Source organism: Apodemus sylvaticus, chromosome 22 (assembly GCF_947179515.1).
Source record: "Apodemus sylvaticus chromosome 22, mApoSyl1.1, whole genome shotgun sequence".
Classification (NCBI taxonomy): Eukaryota; Metazoa; Chordata; class Mammalia; order Rodentia; family Muridae; genus Apodemus; species Apodemus sylvaticus.
This window is the reverse complement of record NC_067493.1, coordinates 47,242,692-47,263,323: the sequence shown is the minus strand read 5'-3', so window position 1 is coordinate 47,263,323 and position 20,632 is coordinate 47,242,692. Positions and strand designations below refer to the sequence as shown.

Genomic DNA, 20,632 nt, shown 5'->3' with positions numbered 1-20,632 from the left:
AAGTTCAGGCCCCACCCTGCCCATGATGTCACCTATGAACACAAGACTGGCCCGGCCTGTGCTAAGAGAGATTCTGAGGAACAGCATGGAGTCTCTGGGGAGCTGGCGCGTGTGATCGAGTTCCATCACGGGGCTCTGCTGGCTGTGTTTGTCCTACCTGCTCTAAACTGTCTGGGTGTAGGCCTTCTCACCTCTGTGGAAACTTCCTCCCAGAGACAACAGAAGAGGGAAAAGGGGGTGTGGGTCAGGGACCCCTGTTCAGGTGCCCGCAGTTGAATGGTGTCTGGGATGCAGAGAGTACAGCGGTGGGCACGCAAGCCCACTGACTCGGGGTAGAGCCCAGGCGCTGTACCGGCACTCACCCTGGCTAGCGCTGGGCTGCTGGGATGGGGCCTGGCCCTGGCCCAGCTGGTCCGATAGCCACAACTGCATGCGGATGAAAGGCTCCCGGCCCTTCTGTGTCAGCTTGCTCCATGGCTTTGGCCGGGACAGCATGTCACTCACGCTGCCCTGAGACAGTCCCAGGACCTGCAGGTGGGAGGTAGGTCAGCAAATCCCATAAGTAGTCTTCCTGGCCCCTCCCCCTCCCAGACCCTTCAGAACCCGCGCTCTCTCTCAGAACTCCCACCTGACCCTGAGGGCATCCTATGGTCCCCTCCGGGATGCTACCCTGAACCTCCCGCTTAAGTCTGTTCTTCCAGATCTAGCTTTCTGACCCTTTCTCGTACCTCTCCTATTTAATTTTCTGGCAATGGCTGGGGACATTTTGGAAAGGGCTGGGCTGAATCCTTGTCATCAGCTAGACCATGGGAGCCACGGAGGGCTCTAAAGGGCAGGGGCTGGCTGTTAACTGGCTCAGTGTCCAGGGATGGCTAGACAGAGGACAGATGCCTGACTGGGCTCCAGAGGAGAGGCTTCCTACCTGGGTCCCCCTCCAGTCTATAGGTCTTAGGGCTAAGGTCTCAGTGGGCCTTGCTCCTGGGTACCCCCTGGTCCACACCTTCTCTCCAAAGATGCGCTGGCAGATGCCGTTCTTGGCTAGCTTCTCCTTGACCTGGCGCGTCAGCTCCAGTGTGTCTACCTCTCGGTACATGTACAGTTCATACTGCTCGGGCGTCAGGGGAGGCACGGTGGGCTTGAGTGTGCGGGGCACATACGCTGGGTAGTAGGGCAGTCGTCCGCCGCCCACCTCGGGGACTCCGGCCTCGGACTTGAGTTCCCCGACCCTGGGGGCCTCGTCCTCGCCCATAGCTGCTTCGTCCTCAGGGGCGATGGTTGCCTCGTCCCCACGGGGCCAGGCTCGCCCATTGGGCTGTCCCGAGTAGCTGGAGGAGGAGGAGAGGGAGGGCGACACGGAGGCGTAGGGACGGCTGAGCAGACCGCGGTCTGATGCCCAGTGGTGGTCAAAGTAGCCGGCGTCTCCGATCTCCGACTTCACCTTGCGGATGATCCGCTGCACAAAGGCAGCGGGGGACAGGACCGCGAGCGACGCCTGCGCACTGCTACTGCCGCCGCCATCTTCCTGCTTCACGCAGGCCAAGGCCCCATTCTGGCTCGCGGTGGCTGGCGAGGGCCGCTCCGGAGGAGAGGGAGGCACGGAGCGGCCCCTGGGACCCGACTCCATCTCCAGCAGGGCCTGCTGCTGGGCTTGCATCTCGCGGCGGGCTTGTTCCAGAATGTTCTTGATGGCGTCTTCCGAGGTGCTGGAGGAGGCCGTGCCATTGGGGATGCTCACGGAGGCTGGGGAGTTCTTGGATTCACCTTTGATAGGGTGGACAGGGGCCCATTGTCAGGACACAGTTGTAAATAGCGTCCGTGTTTATCGCATCTAAACGTGGGGGCAACCTCTGTGTTCTACAATGGCAGGACTGCTCAAGTAAGTCATGGTCTGTCTGTCTGTCTGTCCGTCTGTCTGGTGCAGTGTTAGGCAGGCATTAAAAAAATCAGGCTAATAGCAAGATCTTAGTATATGTGGAAAAATTGGACAAGGAGAGAAGACAGTGTAAAAACAGCCAAAACCACAGAAAACATGCTTTTTACACGTGCCGTGCCGCGAGCCAGCCGTGTGAGTCCAAGGTGAAGAAAGAGGCGGTAACTCAAAGATGCTCTCATGAATTCTATAGCAAAAACCCGCAGCGGAACCCCAAACGCCCAAAGGGAAAAAAAAACAGTGGTTAACAAGGCCGGGTGCGCTTTTAACCCTAGCAATCAGGAGGCAGAGGCAGGCGGGTCTCTGGGAGTTCGAGGCCAGCCTGATCTACAGAGTGAGTCTGGGCCAGCCAGGGCTACACAGAGAAACTGTCTCAAAAAGACAAAACAAACCAACCAACTAACCAACAGCAACAATGGTGTGGCTACACTAGAATCCTAACTCCACAGCCGTAGAACACAGCTTCACCACAGCTACCAAGCCAGCTAACCAAACAGGAGGGTGTAGAGGAAAATCTCATCAATGGAAGAAACCAGGTTGACAGCTATCTCTGAGGGGAGAGAAAGGGAGGGGAGGGGAGGGGCGTGTCAGGTCGGAGGCACACAGATTCTGGGGTCCGGGCCATAATTCCCAGGGCCTCAGTTGGTTCTATGAATAAGCGATTGAAAACAAGAAGCTCGCTGGGTGGTGGTGGCGCACGCCTGTAATCCCAGCACTCTGGGAGGCAGAGGCAGGCGGATTTCTGAGTTCGAGGCCAGCCTGGTCTACAGAGTGAGTTCCAGGACAGCCAGAGATATACAGAGAAACCCTGTCTTGAAAAAAACAAATAAACAAACAAACAAACAAAAAAAAAAAAAGAAAAGAAAAAAAAAAAAGAAAACAAGAAGCTCACACAAGGGTGATGTGTAATAAGCAGGATGCCAAACCCAGGCCGTGTCTCAGGACAGCAATTGATGAGAGTGTGACTAGAGGCTGCCTCTCCTAAGCAGTGTTCTCAGACTACTGAGCCAGGCAGGTCGCCATGGCCTTCCTCCATGATCCTCCTGTGTAGCCTCCATCCTGGGGACCACCACACAGCCACTAGAATAATGTTTTGTTTTCGTTTTGTTGTGGTTGTTGTTGTTGTTTTTCAAACTAAAAACAATAGAACAGTACTGAGTTACTTAAAGAAACCCAGCAGTGGATGGAAGCTGGGAACTGGGAAAACATTTAAGGGAGGATAGCACAGGATGACAACCCCGGAAATGCCGGTCACATGACTTCAAAGTCCAGCACCAGGCTGGGGAGACTGAACTGGGGAACGGGTGCGTATGGAGATAGGCTTGTCTCTTCAGGGGCGTGAGAATGCTCTGGAAGTGATATAACAAGAGTGATTGAAGTCAGCCCAGGCCCAGGGTCAGTAAAAAAAAAAAAAAAAAAACCCTGCCTCAGAGCCACTCCGATGTCTTCCTCTGGCCCGTGTGTACTAGAAACATTTGTTAATTTCACATCGTGTAATTTCGCCCCAAATTGAGGCTCCCCTCTTCCAGCTGGGCCTAGGCCTCCTGGGTAGGCCTGCCTCAGCCACTCGGAAGGCTAAAGCAGGAGTTCAAGGCCAGCCTGCCCAGCCTGTGAGCTCCTGTCTCGAAATACAAGCTGTTTTTTATTAAGGACTGGGGACCGGAGCCCAGGGGTGGAGCTTGGAACGAGGGAGGCGCAGGACTCAAGCCCAGCATCACAAAAGACGACCAAACTAAAGCAAGCTCGGAGTTTAGGGCCACATGGGTCACTGAGGGGGTCACACCTGCTTCCTACCCAATCCCCCCACTGGACACTTAGGTCATTTCCAGCCTATCACTGGTTTTGTTGTTCATTTCCTAGTTTTTCTGAGACAGGGTTTCTCCGAGTAGCTCTGGCTGTCCTAGAACTCCCTCTTTAGACCAGGCTGGCCTCGAACTCGGGGATCCACCTGTCTCTGCCTCCCGAGTGCCGGGAGAAAAGGCCGCCGCCACCACCACCACCACCACTGACTAGCCTACCGTTATGAGCAGTTTGTATAAATGCCCGCCCATGCCCACCCTGGACATTTCCTTGGCTTCTGTCAAGTATGTGCCCGAGGTTGGCAGTCAGCCACGCATGCGCACTGCATCTCCAGGGATGGCTAGTGCCCAGTACTTGGCTTTCGCAACTGTTTGGAGCATATGGGGGTGGGAATGGAGGGGGTGTGGCCACCCTTGCAGCTTAGTACTTAGTGTGAACATCCCGCTGACTTTAACCCTTCCCCCGTCTGATTTTGGCCCTGGGGGGAGGTGTTGGAGGGAAGCACTGTGGACGTCAGGCACCCAGGGTCTGTGTAATTGAATGCCAGGCCTCACTTACAGCTGTAGCCCCTGACTAGCATTCAGTAGGAGCCTAGCAGTGGTGGTGCACACCTTTAACCCCAGCAACCGGGAGGCTAAGGTGTCCCAGGAAGAGTAAGGCTGATAGATCTCTTTGAGTTCAAGGCCAGTCTGGTCTACAGAGAAAGTTCCGGGACAGGCAAAGCAACACAAACCGGGTGGTGGCGGCGCCCGCCTGTAATCCTAGAACTCTAGGACGCAGAGGCAGGCGGATTTCTGAGTTCGAGGCCAGCCTGGTCTACAGAGTGAGTTCCAGGACACCCAGGGCTATATGGAGAAAACCAAATCCAAGAAACCAAAAACAACAACAACAACAACAAAAATCATGACTGGCTCGGAGGGTTAGCTGGTAGGGCAGTGTAAACTCCTGCTGGGTATGTCCCCTCTGCTGTGGTCTCTCCCAGGGACAGGGTTGGGGGGTGTCTCCCAAGTCCCCATAGGTCTTTGCAACTGGAACACCTGCGTTGATCCACCAGCAGGGGGCAGCAGACACCGCACAGTGGGGTGGGAGACCTGAGCCCAGCATCCCAGGATCCCAGGCAGCCCAAGGTCTACACTGCAAGGTGAAAGTGCAACTTGAGCCTGGCCACAGAAAACTGCCAAGCCAGTGGCAGGGACAGCCACACAGCCAGAGCCATCGACTGTGGGATCACAACAGAGAAGGAGGTTTTGACTCTACGGCTCTGTGCACCATCCTCTGTGTACCCACCCCTGGTTGGTGAGCACTGACCTCGCATTAAATCCCCACCCGCACAGCCTTCAGAAAGGAGAGCTAATATCATCCCTGTCTTAAAGATGAGAAGAGGGAACACCGAGAGGCCAAGTCACCAGTACAAGGCCACACAGCTGAACCAGGATTTGTGGCCAGCCCCCGCTATCTACTATTCGGTACTGTAGGTCACAAGCGGGATGCACACCAGCTCGTCAGGATAGGGTGGGGGGCTTCCTGGAGGAGGTGACGCATAAGAGAGTGGGCCTTGGCTAGATGTCCTGGGTAAGGGGAAAGTCTCAGGGTCCAGTAGTGCGCTGGGACCAACAGAGCCCTGGGAGAGGTGTGGGGTGTGAAGACCCTGGACCTGGATGTCTTGCTGAACTGAGATTTTGTCATGGGGGCCACAGTGAGACACGGGAGACACCCAGCAGTGGTGTTTGTGCTCCAGGCAGGTCCTCCTGGGCTCACAGAGGTGGTGCAGCCAAGGGGCGAGGGTCACCGGCTGACAGACGCCATACTTACCTCCCTTCTGAGACTCAATCTCCTTCTTGGCCTGCTCCAGGATACTCTTGATGGCGTCGTCTGAACCCGTCTCGGGTGTGCGGATTCTCGGGGTGATGCTGCCTGGGGGAGGCACGAGGGTGGTGGCTGTGGGGCGGGGCCTGCAGGGGGCGGGGTCAGGCCCTGGAGGTGGGCAAGAGGCTATGGAGCAAATTGTCCTGGGGTGGGGGTGGGGGTGGGGGTGGGTGACAGATGGCAGGTGGTGTAGTGACTTCAGCTTTGGGGCTGGGGCTAGAACTACGGCCCCTGGTGCATGCTAGGTCAGTGGTTAGCGCTGAGCCGCGTTGACAGGAACAGGACCCCCGACTCAACAGTAATGGACCAGGGTGATTATGGCCACAGCAGACGCTTCTGAAGCAGTCCGGCCTCTCCAGGTGTGGTGGTCAGCGCTCTGGGACCTTTTAGCCCCTCCCCCCAGGGGCTGACAGGGGGGAAACTGAGGAACGGGCTTAACCTAGGACCAGAGCCGTCCAGAAAGGGCCGCAGAGTGAGGGGAGGGGTGGCCCGGTACAGGAGGAGGCAAGGTCACGAGTCTTCCCCATCCCCAAACGGGGAAACCGAGGCGCAGGGCGGTGGCTCAGCCACCGCGGCTCGCCCACGGCTCGGGATGGCGGTGGGGCGCCTCCGCGGCTCACCTCGCTGCTTCACCTGGATGGTGCGCAGGGCCAGCACATTCTGCTCGTCCGACAGGAACTGCTTCATCTTGATGAAGGGCTCCTTGCCCTTCACCGTGAGTTTGCGCCAAGGCTTGGGCCGCGCCAGGATCTCACTCACCGAGCCCTGCGACAGTCCCAGCACGTAGTGGCCGAACACGCGCTGGCCAATGTTGTGCTTCAGCAGTTGCTCCTTCACCTGGAAGGCGATCTCAGCCGTGTCCAGCTGTTCCTCCTCGGGCCCAGCCCCGTCCACAGGCTCCGGCGCCCCGGGGGGCTCGGGGCCGGGCACGGAGGCGGCGGGAGCCGCTGGAGGCTTGGCACCGCCGTAGAAGGCGGGTGGGAACACCAGCAGGTTGCCCGGTTCCCCTTTGAAGGCGGCTGGGCCCATCAGGTGCTTGGGCAGCAGTGGGTCCCCAGGGAGCCTCTCCCCCGGTGCCAGGCTGGAGAAGGGGGACAGCGAGAAAGTCCTTGGTCCATCAGGACCCAGGCCGGGGCCCAGCAGGGGCTGCGCGGGGCTCGGGGACAGCGGGTCTTCCGGGCCTGGGGGAGGCGGAAGCTGAGGCGGGTAGGGGGGCTCCGTGCCCAGTGATCCCTTGACAGAATCATCCTCCGAGGGGTCCTCCTCTAGAACACGGGGTGGGGGATGCACAGGCAGACAGACAGACAGACAGACAGACCGAGGTGCGGAGGCCAATGGCGACGGAGGGGAGGGATGTGCAAGAGAGATGGTTAGAGGGAGACAGTGGGGTGAGGGAGAGAGCAGGGACGGGGAAATGTGATGTGGGGGGGACAGGATGAGGGAAAGGCTATAGGCCTCAGAGGCCGTGAATACCCACGTTTGCCGTTTTCCCTCCATTCCCGATCCCCACCTCCTCGGACCCCCTTCAAATGCTAGTTTGTGGGACCCCCTGGGAACATTACCCTAGCAAGCAGGAATTGACTCACGGTCACCCCAGGGGTCCAATGCCCCCCACCCCGTGCCTACTCACGCAGCCCACCAGCGCTTCCCATTTAAGAGACAAGAAATGAGCCTGTCATCTTGGTGAGGGTCCCAAGGCTACAAGGCCACTGAGCCACTCGTGGGAAGAAGGGCAGTTTTAAGCTGTGGGCCGTGCCCGGGGGGTTGGCTATAGGGTGGGGTATAGACACCTCCCCTTCCTGTCTCCTGAGTTCTTATTAAGGCTCCAGGATCCAGCTGGAGCCAGGGTCCAGGGAAGCCACTGGGACCCTGGGTCTACCTGCGCCCCTGACTACGGGATGCACCACCCAGCAGGTGCTCAGTCTACGTCCCTGGTCTGGATTCTTCTAACTCATGGATGGCAGTGACCCTGGGGCATGAAAAAGTCCGGGGGAATCTCTGCCAAGCCCTCGGACCAGGTGCCCCTTGGGGGTGTTTCTCGTGCCCTACCAGGGCTGGCCAGCAGTGCGGGCTTCTCCAGCAGGAACTTCTGTGTGGGGAAGAAGGCGTCCTTGGCCATGAGCAGCGGGTCCTCAGGCTTGGCCAGCGCCTGAGGGGAGGGGACGCCAGGCTAAGGAGCAGGTTGGTGCAGGCTGGGGGGGGGGCAGCCAGCTTTGGGGGACAGGGCAGCAGCGGGGATCTTACCTGTGGGAGGCTGCAGGCGCTGGAGGCCAGCTTCATGGCTCTCAGGATGCTGCCGGAGAAAACGGAGGGGCCCGAGGTCAGCAGGTCCCAGCAGCAGGAGACGCCCAAGTGGGCTGCCACCCATGCCTTCACCGCTTCAGACTCTTCCCAGGTGACCTTGAGTCTGGGGGCTCATACCACACTTCTTGCCCATCCCCCTCCAGACAGAGTTTCTCTGTGTAGCCCTGGCTATCCTGGAACTCACTTTGTAGACCAGGCTGGCTTCAAACTCACAGAGATCCACCCGCCTCTGCTGTACCCCACCACCACACCAAGCCATACTTGCCTTTCTTTTTTTTTTTTTTCTTTTCTATATTTCATTTTACACGTGGTCTCATGTAGTCCAGGCTAGCCTCGAACTCATTATGTAGTGGAGGCTAGCCTTGAATTCCTGATCCTCCTGCCTCTGCCTCCCCAAGTGCTGGGATTATAGGTGTCCAGCACCACCAATCAGCTCCTCCCTTTGTCTCCTCTTCCCGCCCTTTCTCCATCTCCCTCCCATCCTCCACCCTTTCTCTCCCTTCCTCTGTGGTTCCAGGGAAGGAACCCCGGGCCTTTGGCACACCACCCGTGTCCTCTGCCATTGAGCCACCCTGCCTTGTGGTTTTAGTTGGACATTGGTAGAAACTATCAAATATATATATATATATATATATTTTGCCAGAAAGTTCCAAAATGCCAACATTGGATCTGCCTGGGAGATGCACACTGAGAACTAAAGTGGCCTCACGTCACAGGAGGTCACAGGAGGGGAGGAGGGGTGGGCAGCCCCTGCGCTAGGAATCCTGGGAGCATGGCACCTCAGCTCTGTTTTGATCTCTTCATAGTCAGCCTGGGCCTCCAGCTTTTCTTGGAGTTTCTGGAAGACAAAAGGGTCTAATGAGGCCGCCCCTCCCCCGCCCGTCCCTCCCCCTCCCCTCCCCCACGCACTCCGTCCCCGCCCCGCTCCCCCTCCCCCCCTGCTCCCAGCCCACCGCGCCCCTGCCACCCCGGGAACCTGCCTCTATGGCCTCGGACTTGGCCGCCAGCTGCCGCTCCAGGTCAGCGATCTGGTTGGCCGAGACCTCCTCCAGCTCCTGCAGGGAGTGGCGCAGCTGCTGCGCGTCCTTCAGCAGCCTCAGGATCTCTCGGTCCTTGGAGGCCAGTGCGGCCTCCAGCCGGGGCCCCGAGCACAGGGAGAAGCTCACCTTCTCCTGGGGACAAAAGAGGGCTCTGCGTGAGTGGCTTGGAGGGGCTGAGCCTCGACGTGCTCCTGTCCCGGGACCTCAGGCGGAAGGGAACGTGGTGTGAGGCCTGCATGGTTCCCCCGGACCGGACAGAGACCGTGCTTCATTCAAGACTTTTGTTGTCAGAAGTACAGCCATGGCTGGCTGTGCTGGTAAAAAAAAAACCTCTGCACTCTGGAGTCAAAGGCAGGAGGATGACCACAAGTTCCAGGTCAGTCTGAGCTACACAGTGAGACTTTGCCTCAAACAAACAAACAAACAAACAAACAAACACAACCACAAAACAAAATAAAATAAACAAAATAAACCCCCCAAATAAAAAAGCAAAACCTAGAAAAAAAAAAGAAGCGTCTGTTGGTAAAGTAGGGGCCTGAATTTGGTCTCTGGAAAAAGCTGGGCGTGGCTGCCTACACGTATAAGCCCAGCGCTGCTGGGAAGCAGAGGCAGTTGGTTCCCTGGAGTTCCCTGGTGAGCCTAGGCTAACCCACGTCAGTGAGAAATCCCATCAGAAAATGAGGTGGACAGCCTCGGGCGCAGAGGGACAGCATCCAAGGCTGTTCCCTCGCTTCAATATGCACGGGAACACTCGGAGACATGTATGTAGCATGTGTGTATATACATGTATATGCACACACACACACACACACACACACACACACACCAAAGTAAAAGTGGGAAGGAACTGTAGCAAAGGCGATTCCAAAATAGGTTTGGGGTGCTGGGTCCGCCACCAAGGGAAATGACCCATCCCGGGAACCACTGACCCTCAGGGCCAGGGCAGCCACACCTCAGCCAGCCGCCATCAGGCATCCCCTGATCTGTTCCATGCCTGTCACCCGCCTAGGGTCTTGGAAACTGCCCCCCAGCCCTTGTTCCATGACAAGGTGCAGGCTGCTGTCTGTGGGACCTTGGTCAGGCCCCTCTCAGGCCCCTTACCCAGTCTAAGATGTACTCAGGGTGAAAAAAAAACCTCTTTACACACAACAACAAGCCCAGCACTGCTAATCCAGCTTTCTTCCTTGGAGATAAATGCCAATTAAAACAGGAAGCGGATGCCATTAATACATTAAATTAATTAGCATCAAGTGCTACTGTGGTGCTCAGAAAAACTGCCTCCCAAACCAGTCTGGATTCCAGCCTGGCTGCTTAGCCATTTGCAGGTTCCTCGGGGGGTTAATTAAGAAACACGGCGACTCCTCCCCAGGTGGTCAAAGCTCCCTGTCTCCCCAGACAGGCCTCTGTGGTACAATCACCTGGCAAATCATTGAAGACACTCTCTTGGGACACAATCACATTTACCTTCCTGGATCCTCACACGTGTACACACACACACACACACACACACAGTGAAGAACTTTTCGGCCATTGAAGCCGCACAGGCACGCAGTTACCCCTACAGGTTGAAACACTGTCCAATATACAGTCTAAGTGAGTGCTGTGACGTCAGTGTCCGAATGCTAAGGAAAGCGGAAGCCACACCTGCCACTTGTGATTAAGTAAGGAATTGTGACTCCAACCATCTGGGGGTGCAGAACCCCGAAAAGGAGGCTGATGGTGTACAAGAAAGACACATGGGCAGAACGGTGGGTTGTGATTAAAGTCCTTAGACAGGCTAAGGACCCTAGGAGGTGCTGGCCAGGAAAAAGGAGAAAGATGGATTGATTTCATTTAGGGACTTCGGGGGTTAGTAGCGGGGACTGGCTCTTTATAGCACGTGGCTGGCAGAAGGGGCAGGTCCCACTGGAGTCACCTGTAAGTTTTAGGACTTAAGGGCTGAAATACAAACCTTCTTACAGTCCCTGGTCAGGGCTGAAAGGTCCCAAGGGACCACCAAGCACTGAGACCAGTGTTCGACAGCACCCCCTGGTGGTCACCACCACTCACAACACCCCGTTGTCCAAATCCTGTTGCATGCTGAGAAGACCACGCATCCCTGCTCACATCCACTTCGGCCCACGCGGTGACACCCACCTTTCCCTAGGTGCAGAGACACGGGCTTCCCCAGTCTTTCCCTCTGCCTCCCCCACATCCCTGGTACATCCTTACCCCACTGGGTCCCTGGGGGGAACAGCAAGCCAGGCGAATGGAGCTGTTGACCGACGCCAGCTGCTCCCGCAGGCTGTCCACCTCCCGCTGGGCAGCCTCCGCTCGCTGGGGAAGAGAAGAGCGGGATCTAGGTTCCCACGGCCCCGACTGCAGGCAGGCTGGGACCCGGGAAGTCCTGCCACTGAGCCCCAGGGTGGGTGCCGAGGAAGACAGCTGTCTCAGCTCACCTTTCCTGGTGAGATGGTGCAACTGAACAGAGGCTGCGCCGGATGGCTCTAAGTGAGGCTCTAAGAGTGAGACCATCCCTTCCGCCAGGCCGGGGAGGAATGCTCCTGTCCCTGGGAGGTTTTGGCTCATGCACAGGCTTGTGTCCGTTCTTAGGCTTTGGACCCAGACTGTACATGAGAGGGCCGTGGGGTCTGCAGAGGTGGTCCCAGTTGACCGGCTGTCATGGCCTCTGCGTGAGTCCCTTGGCTTTCTAAGGCCTCAGTTTCCCTTTTACAGAATGGCGGTATTAAAAAAAACTGCCAGAGGAGGCCCTAATGCTCAAAGGGAGGGCATGGCACACTGCCAATCTGTGGTAGGGCTTAAAAACAGATTTACTTGGTTATTTATTCCAGGGTCTTCTATGGTTGGGCTGGCTTTGAACTTGCTATGTAGCTGAGGATAATCTTGATTTCCTGGCCCTCCTGTCTCTACCACAGGTTTGTGCCACCACTTCTGGCTATGATCTCGTCTCAAGCCCATGTCACTGGCCAAGACACCTCCCACTGTGGGTGTGGCCACACGGCACTGGCCTCATCATTTTGCACCCTGCAAAAGTAGGATCAGTTTGCATGTCCTGAAGGCACAGACTCCATGCCTAGTAATCCCATTTGGGGGGAACTGGGCCCACCCATCAGCTTCTGCACACGTGAGGTGGTGTCTGCCTGAGGTAAAGGTGTTAGTTGGGAGTGGGAAAAGGTAGGATTAACTATAAACAGTCATCTACAGTGGTCTGCTAGCTTGGACTCAGCAATCTATAACCCACTCACTGTTCTTATAAATAAAGCTTTATTGACACACGCAGGCATGTACACTCATGGACACAGTGCACAGGTTTTCCTGCGGCTGTTGCGAAGCTGCCTCTTTGGCACACAAAATGTGGTTCGAGCAGAGCTGAAGTACTTATTTACATATTTGCTGCAGTGTGAAGCAGAACCTGCTGTCCTGGATCAGGTGAATGTGTGCCGGTGGGAACAGGACAGACATCCACCAGAGGCGGGTGGAGCCCGTGAGGGTTTACTGGTTGGTTTGTAAACGAATGGACATCCCTGGAGGGGGGCCAAGAAATTGGTCAGACGTGTGTCTGGGGCAAGGGGCACTGCCTTGGGTCTGCCCTGACTCAGCTTTTCCAATCTTGGCCTATGTGAGTGAATTACCTATTTAAAAGTATAAGATAGTGCTGGGCAATAGCGGTGCTTTTAGTCCCAGAGGGAGCCAGAGGCAGGCGGGGCTCTGCGAGTTCAAGGCTAGCCTGCTCTACATATCAAGTTCCAGGCCAGCCAGGGCTACAGTGAGACCCTCCCTCAAAGAACCAAAACCACTGAAAATGCTATGCTACTGATATAAATGAGGGGGTCTGTAGTGACAATTTTTGGCATTTTTTGGCTTCCTTTAAAAATACAGAAATATTATAAGAACATGTTTTCGTTTTGACCCCAGGTGCGGGATATGAGCTGCTTCAGACTGTGCACAGCAGCTGACTGTGATTTGCCTCCTGCTCTAGCAGGGGCGTGATTTTGCCAACTGCAGCTAGTTTCTGTGATTGTGTGATTTTTGGAATTCTGGGTTCTTTTCAGAGGACATATACTGCTACAGCCCAGAGAAGTAGGGTGGCTTATTGGTTGTTTGCTGTTGGCCAAAATTTGTTCAGTTGTCGTGTGCAAAGAAGAAATTAGATATCTGTACTGGCTGGTTTTGTGTGTCAACTTGACACAGGCTGGGGCTATCACAGAGAAAGGAGCTTCAGTTGGGGAAGTGCCTCCATGAGATCCAGCTGTGGGGCATTTTCTCAATTAGTGATCAAGCGGGGAGGGCCCCTTGTGGGTAGTGCCATCCCTGGGCAAGTAGTCTTGGGTTCTATAAGAGAGCAGGCTGAGCAAGCCAGGGGAAGCAAGCTAGTAAGAAACATCCCTCCATGGCCTCTGCATCAGCTCCTGCTTCCTGACCTGCTTGAGTTCCAGTCCTGACTTCCTTTAGTGATGAACTGCAGTGTGGAAGTGTACGCTCAATAAACCCTTTCCTCCCCAACTTGCTTCTTGGTCCTGATGTTTTGTGCAGGAATAGAAACCCTGACTAAGACAATATCCTGATGGTGAAGATCAAACTTATTCCAAGGAATTCTACACCTCTAATCGGAAGGAAGTAGGCTCACAAGAACGCCGGCCCCTTCCTTTCCGGCCTCTTCCCTCTCCTATTTAGTCTTAGGGGTTAAAGAGAGAAAAGGGTGGAAAAGGGCGGAAGGAAGAAGAACACACAAAGCAGCAAACACTGCCTGCATGACACAGGAGCTGGCTGGTGGAGCGGCTCCGTTGGTAGCATTTGCTCCTCATGAAGGAACCCTGGGGTTCCAATCAGCAACACAGTTTATATAAACAGGATGTGGTGGCACACCCCTGTAATCCCAGCACTTGGGAGGTGAAGACAGGAGGATCAGGGAGTTCAAGGTCACCCTCAGCTTCGCTGGAAGTTAAAGACCAGCCTGAGATACAGCAGATCCTGCTCAAAACAAACAAATTCCAACCAACCTTAGGAGCAGAAACCTGGGAAGTCACTATCACCACCGCCCTGGCCCCGCCTCTCCTGGGTGGTCATGGCTCCCATGTGGGCCAGAGCAGGGGCTCAAGAGGTATCGGCAGCCAGTACGGTGCTACAGAGACTAGCCCGAGGGCCTTTGCTCTGAGGGACTCTGCCCCAGGGCCTCCTGCAAAATGGCAGTGTGTCTTGCCAAAGGACTGGCCTGCTGATCTTGGGCTATCTCTATACCTACAGGCGGACAGGATGATGATAATATTAATAACAACAACTCAGTAATAAGGGGTTGTAGGCCCTTCCTGTGCTCTTCCTCAGATGTGGCATGATAGGGAGCCTGGTAAGGCCAGAGAGCTTGGGTCCAAATACCCCGAACCCAGCCCTGGACTGGGTGCCCCACTCCCCCCTCAGCCCTACTCCCACCCCACCCCCACCCACAGGAGACTCACTGCTCACCTGGTTGGCCTTCTCCAGGTTCGTCATGATCAAGCCGACCTCGTCGGCCCTGAGACACAGAGGAAAGGCGCCCTGAGGGAGGCTGGCAGCTTCCACACTAGTCATCTCTGCCATGGAAGCTGCCCTCCACACTCCCCAGAGGGAAACCACACCGGGTGGACAAACACACTGACGGCCGGCCGGGAACTGGGAACTGGGCCTCAAAATTCCTCTCCCTCTCTTTTTCTGAGACAGGGTTTCTCTGTGTAGCCCTGGCTGCCCTGGAACTCACTCTGTAGACCAGGCTGGCCTTGAATTCAGAAATCCGCCTGCCTCTGCCTCCTAAATGCTGGGATTAAAGGCGTGTACCACCACCAGCTGGGCTCACACAAAGCTCTTCTTAAAGGCAGCCCAGGGCCCAATCTCAGGGGCTCTACAACCGGGGCTTTCTCTCACCTCACCCCTAGTGAGTGAGTGCCCTTCCCTCTAAGATCGGCTCCTACAAGGCTCCTGCTGTGATTCCCTAAGGGGCTCGCTTGTCTACCATTTCCTCCAGACTGATACTGGGAGCTTGGGACAGGTCTGCCTTGCTTGCTGGGACCCTGGGACCTGGGGGACACTACCGGCCACACCCTTGCTTTGTGCATCCTCGAAGCCTTTGCTGGCACATATGTCTGTACCGCCCGAGGTGCACTTCCGAGGCACTGAGACTGCCGGCCCGGGCCGCCCCTGCCTCTCTCTGCACAGTGCCCACATACAGTACGCGCTCAGTAGTGTCTGTGAGTGGATTCATCATAGCCACTACTGCCTGCGTCTGCTTTAAAAACAGGGCAAAGAGTTCATGTCCCCTCCCCCAACCCCCAGGGTCACAGCACAGCACCAGATAAACAGTAGGTGCTCAATAAGTGTTTATGAAGTGAGTGATGTCTTAAACCTGAAGAAGTGATTGCACTCTGAGTCATTTAGATGCTGTCACTTGGCCTCCACTGGTTGTGCTGGGAAGCTGAGGAACGTCTAGGGCACCTGGTAGAACCAGAGGTCAGGGGTCAGGGGTCAGGGGTCAGGAGTGACTCCGGTGTGTGAGTAGAAAGGGAAGATGGGTCAGGTGCATGGCTGGGGCTGAGGAGCGGGAGTTGCTCAGACAGTCAGAAGGAGGCGGCCTGTGTGGGACAGATTGAGGGAGGAGGCGTCCCCAGCTCACTCACTTGGAGGCAGCCTCTTCATCGTACTTCCTCCTCAGCTCCAGCAGCTCGGTCTGGGTGGCCTTTAGCGCTGGGAGGAGTGAAGGCTGTGTGAGGGGGGCAGCTGGGTGGTCCCGCCCCCCTCCCCCATACCTCAGCCCCACCCCTCTCCCTCAGCCCCACCCCTCTCCCTCAGTCCTACCCTGCCCCTCCCCCAAGCTGGGAGGCAGTCTCAGTGGGTGAGGGGAGGGGCTGAAGACCTGGCAAGCTGGGGGACCCTCCTGTCTGAGGCAGGGGACTGCAGAGAGCAGAGGCTGTGGGGCTGTCCACTGGCAGGGCAGGCCTGGGGGGCGGCCCCTCAACCCACCATGAGGCCGCCCATGCTGACAAAGCCGGGAGTTGATTTCTCAAAAACATCCCACTTTTATTGTTTGTTTGGTTTGGTTTTTAGGGACAGTTTCACAGCGTGGCTAAGGCTTGGTGTAGAACACACCAGGTCGCTCAGGCTAGCCTTAATCCTCCTGCCTCAGCTTCCTGCCAGTTACACTCACAAGTTTGACAGGTGGCCCAGGGCAGTCGCCACCTTCCTGACAGTCTGGCCCTACCAGATGTCCTAGCCACCACCTCTGACACGGCCTCCATGACATTAGTGCAGGCAACTGTCCAAGATTCGCCCCATTCGGCTCCGTCCCAGCTTCTGACCCCGTTTCTTACTTCCCTCTGTCTTTGGGCACAGCAGGTCTATGTCCTCAAGTTCATTGTTTCACTGGCCACCCCCACCCCCAGCCCCACACCATTGGCTCGAAGCCACTTGAGGGCCGCCACCACCAGGGGGTCATACCTGAATGTAACACCTTGATTTTCTCCTCTGCCTGCCCCAGCCTGGTTGCCAAGGTGATGTGGACTTCTTGGAGGCCCCTGGAGAGACAGACACAGGGCTGGCTGCTCAGGCTGCGTGCTGGGACCTGCCTGGCCCCGCCACGTGGGTGTCGTGGGGCCTGCCATGTCGCCCCCAAAGCCTCCCTGGTTTTATTCCCGTGCCTGTGGCGGGAGTTCGGATGCTCAGGGGCCCTTGTGGGCTAACTGCCTCTTTCCTAACAGGAAATGAACCCCTGAACCCAGATATTACTTCCGGCCCCTCATGGCTCCCTAACTCCTCTCTGGCTAACCTCACCTCCTGGCTGCTCCAGGCTGGCTCCTACCTCAGGGCCTTTGCCCGGCCTCTCCCCTCGGCCAGAGTCTCACAGACTGAGGACTTTACCCACCCTCCCCATGGGGAAGACCACACCCCATCGGGTCTCCCCGCTCTTGCTGGATTTTGTGGCACTCTTGTCTTCATTGCTGGTCCTTCCCCAGCTCCACTGTGTGCTAGCTTAGACGCTGGCCGACTCTCTGCTCTGGGTGAGACCGGTGGCTACCACCCACTCACGCCTCAAGGGGAAGGCCCTTGATGAGGCCGGTGGGCCTGGTGTAACCCTCTCACAATCTTAAGCCCAAGGTAAGGAAAGCAGTGGTGTTCCCAGAGACCTGGAGCCATGCTTGGGTTCTGTTACTTCCACCGTGGACAAGAGCTCCAGGACCCCGTGACCCCAGATAGGTGTCTTAAGACATGTAAAAAAAAAAAAAAAAAAAAAACCTAAACCTAAACCACCACCACCACCAAAATCCTGCTCTGTCTTTCTTCTGGATAAGGCTGATGAACATACCCATTCCCCTGACAGGGCAACTGAGGTTTGAAGAGTGAGCTGAGCGTTGTATGGCCAGCCTCAGAGCCCCTCACCCTTTCCCATCTCCCTCCCACCCGTGACTGGGCAACCTGCCCCGCCCCCTCCTCACTTCTGTCTCTCGGCCTCATTCTTCTGCAGCAAGGTGTCTGTCACGAGGGTGTCCTGGGGACCTGGCAGGTAGTTGGCGCTGGCTGGCGTGTGCCCGGTGGGACACGCCCCCTCGTCCTGCTCTGCGGAAGACAGGAGGACCACACTCATTACCCAGATGCTGCAGGCAGAGGCCTGCCTGGACCCCTGGGATCAGCTCCTCAGTTTACCATTAGAGAGAGTGGGGTGGGGGTGGGGGTGGGGGTGGGGGAGGCGGGGACCTCACAGGAGGCCTGCAGGCTGGCAGGCTCACAAAGTGTGCCGCCTCGTTTTTTTTTATGTCAACTTGACACAGGCTGGAGTCTGAGAGGACTCTGGAGTCTCGGTTGAAAAAAATGTTCTATAATATAGGACTGTAGGCGAGCCTGTGGGGCATCTTCCTAATTAGTGATTGATCGGGGTGGGGAGGGGGAGTCTATGTAGCTCAGGCTGGTCCTCAGCTCAAGGTCCTTTGGTCTCAGCCTCCCAAGTAACAGAAAGTCCAGTCCTGGTGGTTAGCACGGCTTTGACCGGATGTAGTGTGTTCAAGGCGATAGGGCCTGAGACTGCAGCATCTGTGGCCTTGTGTCACCCGAGGCAGCAAAGCCCAGATCCTCCCCCTCACCCCAAAGGCTGCTCAGGTCTGGCTGCAGCTCTGACGTCTATGTTTGTCCCCAACATCCTGTGGTGGCAGCATCAGTACCTCTGGCGCTGGGTGGCTCTGGGCACCTCTTCCACGAGATGTGCACGTCTTGTAGGCCTTGCCCACTGGGGTCGAAGCCGGGACGCTGCAGTCTGTCGTCTAGAGTCCGCGCCACCTCAAACGACGGGACAGGGTCTGCGAGGAGACAGAGAAAGGGGTAGGAGGATGTGGGGGAGGCTAAGACACCCTTCCACAGAAAGCTGGGGGGACAGTCTGTAGGAGCGAGCCACCTGGAGCCACTGTAACAGCTGCAGAAAGCAGACAACACTTTTTCTTTTTAAATTTATTTTAAAGATTAAAAAATTTTAACTCTGTGTGTGTGTGTGTGTGTGTGTGTGTGTGTGCATGCACATGAGTGCAGGTGGCTTCAGAGGTCAAAGTTGTCAGGACCCCTGGAGTTGGGGTTACAGGTGGTTGTGGGCCGTCTTCAGGCTGCTGGAAGGCTAGCTTGGGTCCTCTGCAAGAGCATACACGCTGAGCCGCCTGTGGTGGTCTGAATGGGAATGACCCACAGAGGCTCATACGGTTGAATGCTTGGCTTCCAGTTGGTGGAAATGTTTGGGAAGGATTAGGGGGTGTGGCCCTGTTGAGGAGGTGTGGCCTTGTTGAGGAGGTGTGGCCTTGTTGAGGAGGTGTGGTCCTGTTGAGGAGGTGTGGTCCTATTGAGGAGGTGTGGTCCTGTTGAGGAGGTGTGGTCCTGTTGAGGAGGTGTGGTCCTGTTGAGGAGGTGTGGTCCTGTTGAGGAGGTGTGGTCCTATTGAGGAGGTGTGGTCCTGTTGAGGAGGTGTGTTAACAGGGGTGGGTTTCTTTCAACAGGGCTTTGAGGTTTCTAAAGCCCATGCTAGGCTCAATCGTCCTCGTCTGTCTGTCTGTGCGTCCATCCGTCCATCCATCCATCCATCCATCTGTCCATCCATCCATCCATCATCCATCTATCGTTTGGAGACAGGGCCTCTCTCTGTAGTTCTGGAACTTACTATGTAGTCTAGTCTGGCCTTGAACTCAGAGATCTGCCAGGGTGCACCACCACGCCCAGATGCCAGACCCCGTCTTATTCTCTGTCTGCTGTACATGGGTTAAGATGTGAAGCTCTCAGCCCTTTCTCCAGCCCCATGCCTGCCTACTGCCATGCTCCCGGACGTGACTACAAGGGACCGCCCCCGCCCCCTGCGCCAGCCCCACAGTGCCTCAATTGGCATAGACTGACATGTACTGTTATGGTAGACCCACAGAGGCCCCACACAGTGACCACGAGCCCAGGGACACAGAGGCAGTGGGACTGCTGGGGGGGGGGGTAGGCTGAGGGAGGGCGCCCCTGCCTGGTGGGACCCGGCCCCTTGGGCTCATCAAACTGACCGTGTGGCCTCCCCTCACTCCCTACATCCAGTAAAGCCTTCACCCCTGGGCGCACGCACCGTGGGCTGTGTGACACGTCCCACTTAAGTAGAGGAAACCCCACACCAGGATGGAAGCCTCGGCCAGCCTCACCGTCTTACACACCGCACTCAAGAAGCGCAGGGGAAAGACACCTTGCAGGTGATGGATCCCAGCACAGGATTGGCCTCCACAGGACAAAACCAACCCATTGTCCTGTGGAAAAAACTGAGGCTCAGAGAGTCTGGTGGTGTGACGCTGGGTGCAAGCACAGCCTCAGTGGGTGCACGCGATGCTAACGGGGATGCCCTGGACCACATAGGTCCTGAGGCCTCAGTTCCTTCTCAGCCCCCGGAGCCCCTCTCCTATGCGCTCTGCCACCTCATTCTTAGGATTCCTGTGCAACTTTGACAAGCAGCTGTTCCTCTCTGTGCCTTACCAAAGATGGCAGCACCCGTGTGTGTGTGTGTGTGTGTGTGTGTGTGTGTGTGTGTGTGTGTGTGAGATGAGGCACAGAGGAAATGGTCAACACAGCCCTCCAGACCCCAGAACATACGGAAGCCCTAACTATTCCTTCTTCAGGATACCCCAGTCCTGACCTCAGAGGCTGTGCAGGGGAGCGCCCGAGAAAACATGCTCCCCACCCTTCCCAGTGGTTCAAACACCACCTCCTCCAGGAAGGCCTCCACATTGCATTCATCTTCAAACACAGACCCTGTGCACCTTTGTAGGTCCACGACGGCCAGCCTCATCTGTCTGTAAGTCCATCTCCTTATCCCTTATTGACCTGCAAAGGATGCTGGGATCCCACCCAGCCTCACCTCTCCCTTCATCCTGAGCCTGGCTGGAGCCCTGACAAAGCCCAGCCTGATATATTTTTGCTTGGCAGAAAGATTTGGGCCGCGCCTGCATGGGGGCGTCTTCGCCTGCCTTCGGTTCTGGCCGGAACAAGGTGGCCCCTTGGGTCGTTCTTCTGTCTCCCGTTAGCCTAGGTGGCAGGGAGGCTGGATGTGGGTCGCCAGTACCGAGGTGAGCAGGTGTGTGGGACTTGGCAGTGGTTCCCCTCTGTCAGCGCCCCACCCCCGCCGGCCGCCTGTCATTAGGCCGGGCCTGCTCAGTGGGGTGTGCCATTACGCCTCCCC

The 20,632-nt window shown here is 56.6% G+C and overlaps 1 protein-coding gene across 1 annotated transcript in view; it reads right to left on the bottom strand.

Moving 5' to 3' along the window:
* Cux2 (cut like homeobox 2) overlaps nt 1–20,632 on the bottom strand; it is an 83,994-nt gene that overhangs the window by 9,618 nt on the left and 53,744 nt on the right. Inside the window, exons 5-18 of the mRNA XM_052167642.1 lie at nt 18,117–18,251; nt 17,397–17,517; nt 16,402–16,478; nt 15,585–15,651; nt 14,401–14,449; nt 11,152–11,256; nt 8,881–9,072; nt 8,680–8,738; nt 7,841–7,889; nt 7,646–7,745; nt 6,217–6,861; nt 5,543–5,644; nt 1,001–1,761; nt 363–528 (exon numbers count right to left, since the gene is read on the bottom strand). Coding sequence (XP_052023602.1) covers nt 363–528; nt 1,001–1,761; nt 5,543–5,644; nt 6,217–6,861; nt 7,646–7,745; nt 7,841–7,889; nt 8,680–8,738; nt 8,881–9,072; nt 11,152–11,256; nt 14,401–14,449; nt 15,585–15,651; nt 16,402–16,478; nt 17,397–17,517; nt 18,117–18,251 — 2,628 coding nt within the window. The remainder of the gene's footprint in view (nt 1–362; nt 529–1,000; nt 1,762–5,542; nt 5,645–6,216; nt 6,862–7,645; nt 7,746–7,840; nt 7,890–8,679; nt 8,739–8,880; nt 9,073–11,151; nt 11,257–14,400; nt 14,450–15,584; nt 15,652–16,401; nt 16,479–17,396; nt 17,518–18,116; nt 18,252–20,632) is intronic.